The sequence below is a fragment of the Eimeria mitis genome, genomic scaffold, assembly GCF_000499745.2.
Source record: "Eimeria mitis Houghton genomic scaffold, Emh_scaff2978, whole genome shotgun sequence".
NCBI classification, from domain to species: domain Eukaryota; phylum Apicomplexa; class Conoidasida; order Eucoccidiorida; family Eimeriidae; genus Eimeria; species Eimeria mitis.
In genome coordinates, this window is record NW_013571320.1 from 1,083 (window position 1) to 6,759 (window position 5,677).

The window sequence follows — 5,677 nt, forward strand, 5'->3', positions numbered from 1 at the left end:
GGCTAGCTACAAAAGGACCCCAGATAGCTGGCTAGCTAGCCAGCTAGCTAAGTACAGAAAGCATGCTTTCATACAAAAGAAAACAAGAGGATGTTTGCGTCTTTAGGTTTTAAAGGGTTTTACTTTTGGGGTTTTGCTAAAACCTCAAACATAAACCCTAGGGGGTTTATGTTTAGGGTTTAGGGTTTAGGGGGTTTAGAGTTTAGGGTTTTATATTTAGGTGTAAAAGTGTAGGGTTTAGGGTTTAATTTTGAGGGTTTCGGGTACCTACCGAGTTTCATGTTGAGGGTTTAGGGTTACGTGTTTAACCCCGAGGGTTTAGGGTTTAGGGTTTAGGGTTTAGGGTTTAGGGTTTCGTGTCTGGGTATAGGTATAAACTTTAAGTTAAATTTTTTGCGGCGGAGAAAAAAAATTTGGGTCCCCCAGGGGCCCTCGCGGCCCCAGGGTTTGGGTAGCATGGATACGGAGTGTACATACACCTGGCCTTTGTATACATGCTGCTGCTGCTGCTGCTGCTGCTGCTGCTGCTGCTGTCGCTGCTGCTGCTGCTGCTGCTGCTGCTGCAGGGTTGTGTTGCGGGGGGTTGGGTACGGAGGGGTTAATATGAAAGACCCCTGCGCTGTCTTTCGCAAACAAAAATCACCAAAGTAAGAACAAGAACCTCCTCTGCTGCTGCTGCTGCTGCTGCTGCTGCTGCTGCTGCTGCTGCTGCTGCTGCTGAGGGGGGGAGGAGCAGCACAGCTGCCTGCTCTCAGGGCCCGGTTCGGCAGCCGCCGCTGCTTATCTAACACAGCCTTCCTCGCCCAGTGCCTCACGAAGCGAACAAACTCCTTGCTGCTGCTGCTGCTGCTGCTGCTGCTGCTGCTGCTGTTGCTGCTGCTGCTGGTGATGGCGGTGGTGGTGGTGGTGGCGGTTAGGGCGGTGCTGCTGCAACCGGGAAAACATAGAGGTGCTCTGTACGCTGCTGTTGATAGAAACACTCCGTTGCTGCTGCTGCTGCTGCTGCTGCAGCTGATGCTGCTGCTGCTGATGCTGCTGCTGATTCTGCTGCTGCTGCTGCTGCTGCTGCTGCTGCTGCTGCAGGCGCGGGTGTACGCACACAGAACAGAAGGGGCCCTTAACATATTCATGAGGGGAAACCCAAGGGTTTAGGGTTTAGGGTTTAGGGTTTAGGGTTTAGGGTTACATAGCCTGCAGAACCATTGGCCATCGATGCAGCGGCAGCTGAAACAAAACTTTAGGGTTTAGGGTTTAGGGTTTAGGGTTTAGGGTTTTATTATATTAAAATAAATAAAAATATATTAACCCCTAAAATAATTTTGTTTTTTTATATATGCTGCTGATGAGTGGGGCTGCATGCGCTCGTAAGCCCTAAACCCTAAACCCTAAACCCTAAACCCTATAAACTAGAGGCTAAACCCTAAACCCTTAACCATAAACCCTAGAAGGCAATTCGAAAACCCTGAACCCTAAACCCTAAACCCTAAACCCTAATATAAAAATATAAAATTAAAACTATACACACAGGGCTCTATAAACCCTAAACCCTCAACCGTAAACCCTAGAAAACCCTAACTCTCTCGAGCCCTAAACCCTGCTGCAGCAGCTGCTGCAGCTGCTGCTGCTGCTGCTGCTGCTGCTGCTGCAGCAGCACTTCGGGTGCTGGGGGGAGGGCCTTCTCTGCTGCTAGGAAACATACAAACAGCAGCAGCAGCAGCAACAGCAGCAGCAGAATTTCTGCTGCGGGTAAACTGCTGCAGCAGCAACAACTGCAACAGCAGCAACAACTGCTACAGCAGCAGCTGCGGCAGCAGCAGCAAGAACTGCAGCAGCAGCAGCTGCGGCTGCAGCACGAGCTGCAGCAGTCCCGGGTAGCAGCAGCACAAGCATCATCAGCAGCTGCAGCAACAGCAAATCATTCAGGAACAGCAGCAGCAACAGCAACAGCAGCAGCAGCAGCAGCAGCAGCAACAGCAGCAGCAGCAGCAGCAGCAGCAGCAGAGTTGATAGCCCTCGGGCATAGAATGCCCCTGAGCTTTTTTTTTATGTTTTTGTTTTTTTATTTATTTTCTTTGTCTGCTTCTTCTCTCTCGCGTCCCTTAACAAAACACCGCTGGGGTTTATCTTTTTTGCTGCAGAAGCCTCTATACAGCAGCAGCAGCAGCAGCAGCAGCAGCAGCAGCAGCAGCAGCAAGTGCAGCAGCAGCAGCAGCAGCTGCTGCTATCCCATCCTATTGAACTGTAGCCCCCTTAACAGCTTCTGCAGCAAACAGCGAACTGCAGCAGCAGAACCGCTGCCGTTCAAACAGCAGCAGCAGCAGCAGCAGCAGCAGCAGCAGCAGCAGCAGCAGCAGCAGTCTTTCCTTCTCGCCACATCGAGGACCCTCAGGTCTGCTGCTGCTGTTGCTGGTCGCCTCTCACCGATGCAGTGCAGCATGCAGCAGCCAGCAGCACCAGCAGCAGCAGCAGCTGCTGCTGCTGATGCAGCAGCAGCAGCGACAGCAGCAGCAGCGACAGCAGCAGCAGCAGCAGCAGCAGCAGCCCCTGCTGCTGCTGCTGCTGCGGGTCCTTCAGTTAGTTACGGGGGTCCTTTCCTTATGACGATTTCGGGGGATGCAGCAGCAGCAGCAGCAGCAACGGCAGCAGCAGCAACAACCACAGCAACAGCTGCAGCTGCAGCAGCAGAAACACCAGCAGCAGCAAAAGCTGCAACACCAGCAGCAGCAACAGCAGCAGCAGCAGCAGCAGCAGCAGCAAAGCGTCTGAAGCTGCAGCTCTTTTGGAGGGGGAAACGAATCATTTTAAACAGGCCAGCTAACGGTAAGCAGCAGCAGCAGCAGCAGCAGCAGCAACAGCAGCAGCAGCAGCAGCAGAAAGAGAAACAGCAGCAAGGACAGTACATATCATGAGCAGAGAAACAGCAGCAGCAGCAGCAGCAGCAGAATCAGCAGCAGCAGCAAAAGCTGCAGCAAGAACTTATTTTCCTCCGTAGGCTTCTAATGGCGGTTTTCTTGCTGCTGTTGCTGCTGCCGTTGCTGCTGCTGTTGCTGTTGCTGCTGCTGCTGCTGTTGCTGCTGCTGCTGCTGCTGTTTTTGTTTCTTAGAAAAGGTGTCGTCGCTGCTGGAGCGGTTGCTGCTGTCTTGCTGCCTCTCTGCTTCTTCTCCGTCTGCTGCTGCTGCTGCTGCAGCAGCAGCAGCAGCAAAAGACAAAAAGAAAAGAAAGGCAGAAGCAGCAGCAAAAGCAAAGGAAAATAAAGCAGCAGGCGCTGCAACAAACCCCAACAAATTCTTCTTCGTAACGTGCGCCCATGCTGCTGCTGCTGCTGCTGCTGCTGCTACTGCTGCTGCTCTTGTTGCTGCTGCTATTGCGGCTTCTCCGTAGCCACTGCACTTCCTGCTGCTGCTGCTGCTGCTGCTGCTGCTGCCCTATCAGACGTGTTGTTTCAGCGGCAGCAGCAGCATCAGCAGCTGCTGCTGCTGCTTTGTTGCGTTTTTGGTGTTTTGCTCTTTGGTTTTATGATCTGCTGCTGTTGCTGCTGCTGCTGCTGCTGCTGCTGCTGCTGCAGTGCAGCAGGAGAGTTGATAGAAGGAGACTCGCTGCTGCTTCACGCCGTAGAGAAGGCTTCGCTTCTGGTGTATTGTGAGCCTGAGCAAGCAGCAGCAACAGCAGCAGCAGCAGCAGCAGCAGCAGCAGCAGCTGCTGCTGCTGCTGCTGCTGCAGATGGAGCGGACAAATCAGCAGCAGCAGCAGCAGCAGCAGCGGCAGCTGCAGCAGCAACAGCAGCAGCAGCAAACGCCGGATCAGAACATGACCCCAATGCTGCATCAGCAGCAGCTGCTGAGCCTGCTGCTGCTGCTGCTGCTGCTCCTGCTGCTGCTGAATCTGCTGCTGCTGCTGAACCTGCTGCTTGGTTTATGGGGGTCCTAAACCCCCCTTCTGTCTCTCGCGTGTTCGTCGCCAACAACATATACACCGAGTACGTTTTTTCTTTTTTTTTTTGTTTTTTGTTTTTTTTTGTTTTTTTTTTTTCTTTATACTATTCTTTGTCTCCTTTGTCTCCTTGCCTACTGCTGTCTCCTTTTTCTTTTTTATATTTTTTTTTTTCTGTCTCTCTTTGTCTGTCTTCATTTATCTCTCTGTCTTTCCTTTTCTGCTGCTGCTGCTGCTGCTTCTGCTGCTGCTGCTGCTGCTGCTGCTGCTGCTGCTTCTCAGGTGTCCTGTTCTTGCTGCTGTGGAGACGACCAACGGCGATCCAGAACAATTTCAGATCATATGGTGCTGCTGCTGCTGCTGCTGCTGCTGCTGCTGCTGCTGCTGGTGTTCTGTTGTGCTGTTGCTGCTGCTGCCGTTGTTGCTGCTGCTGTTGCTGTTGTTGTTGCTGCTGCTGCTGCCGCATTTGCTGCTGCTGCTGTTGTTATTTCTGCTATGCTGCTTCTGCTGCTGTACTTTTTGTGGCGGTTGCTGCTGCTGTTCTTTTTGCTGCTGCTCTTTCTGATGCTCTTGCTTTTGTTGCTGCTGCTGCTGCTGTTTTTATCTGCGTTTGTCTTTGTCTTTTTATTTTTTTTATTTTTTTTTGTTTTTTTTTATTTTTTTTAGTGTATCTACACTGTGCATGAGTTTGCTGCAGGCAATATGCTGATTCAACAGAGCCAGCGGGGTTTGGGCCGGTAAGGCTTGCTGCTGCTGCTGCTGCTGCTGCTGCTGTTGCTGCTGCTGCTGCTGCTGCTGCTATTGCTACTGCTGCTGCTGCTGTTGCTATTGCTTCTATTGCTGCTGCTGTTGTTGCTGCTGCTCTTGTTGCTATTGCTGCTGCTGCTATTGCTGCTGCTGCTCTTGCTTCTGCTGCTGCTGCTATTGCCGCTGCTGTTGATGCTGGTGCTTTTGTTGCTGCTGCTGCTGCTGTTGCTGCTGTTGCTGCTGCTTTATATTTGTTTTATTTCTCTGTCTGTCGTTCAGTTGGAGTTCATTTATTTTATTTTATTTTATTTTTTTATTTTATTTTAATTTCTTTTCTTTTTAATTATACTTATGCAATCTAATTTTATTTATTTTAATTTATTTTAATTTATTTTAATTTATTTTTATTTATTTTTATTTATTTTTATTTATTTTTATTTTTTTTTTTATTTTTTTTATTTTTCTTTTGTAGGTTTTCGTGCCGTCGCCGGAGGCGGAGGGGAAGACACTGCAAGTTCAGGGTTTGTCTTTGTCTTTGATTTATTTTTTTTTTTATTTTTTTATGTTTTGTCTTTGTCTTTATTTTATTTTATTTTATTTTTATTTTATTTATTTATGTTTTGTCTTTGTCTTTACTTTATTGTAGTTTTTATTTTATGTATTTATGCTTTGTCTTTGTCTTTATTTTATTTTATTTTATTTTATTTTATTTTATTTTATTTTATTTTATTTTATTTTATTTTATTTGTTTATATCTTGTCTTTGTCTTCAATTTATTTAATTTATTTTTTTTAAATTTATTTATATGTTATGTCTTTGTTTTATATTTTATTTGTTTGTTTAGTTTTTCCGTTTTTTTATTGCATTCACATAAACAAAACCAAAATAATAAAATAAAAATAAAAATAAAATAAATAAGATAGAGTTAATACATATATGTATATACATATATATATATATATATATATATATATATATATATATATATATATATATATAT

The 5,677-nt window shown here is 47.1% G+C and overlaps 3 protein-coding genes across 3 annotated transcripts; 1 reads left to right on the forward strand and 2 right to left on the reverse strand.

Moving 5' to 3' along the window:
* Nucleotides 1-109: 109 nt before the first annotated feature.
* EMH_0060980 (uncharacterized protein) lies at nucleotides 110-1,130 on the reverse strand (the record flags this gene model as incomplete). The annotated part of the gene is made up of 2 exons (XM_013497846.1): nucleotides 110-136; nucleotides 480-1,130. 2 exons carry the CDS (start codon nucleotides 1,128-1,130, stop codon nucleotides 110-112), a joined length of 678 nt encoding a protein of 225 aa, XP_013353300.1.
* An 82-nt stretch (nucleotides 1,131-1,212) lies between these two features.
* Nucleotides 1,213-2,909, forward strand: EMH_0060990 (ribosomal protein L15, putative; the record flags this gene model as incomplete). Its single annotated transcript, XM_013497847.1, has 2 exons — nucleotides 1,213-1,242; nucleotides 1,761-2,909. The coding sequence occupies 2 exons, from the start codon at nucleotides 1,213-1,215 to the stop codon at nucleotides 2,907-2,909; spliced, it is 1,179 nt and encodes a 392-aa protein (XP_013353301.1).
* An 87-nt stretch (nucleotides 2,910-2,996) lies between these two features.
* Nucleotides 2,997-4,396, reverse strand: EMH_0061000 (uncharacterized protein; the record flags this gene model as incomplete). Its single annotated transcript, XM_013497848.1, has 2 exons — nucleotides 2,997-3,265; nucleotides 4,069-4,396. The coding sequence occupies 2 exons, from the start codon at nucleotides 4,394-4,396 to the stop codon at nucleotides 2,997-2,999; spliced, it is 597 nt and encodes a 198-aa protein (XP_013353302.1).
* Nucleotides 4,397-5,677: the final 1,281 nt, after the last annotated feature.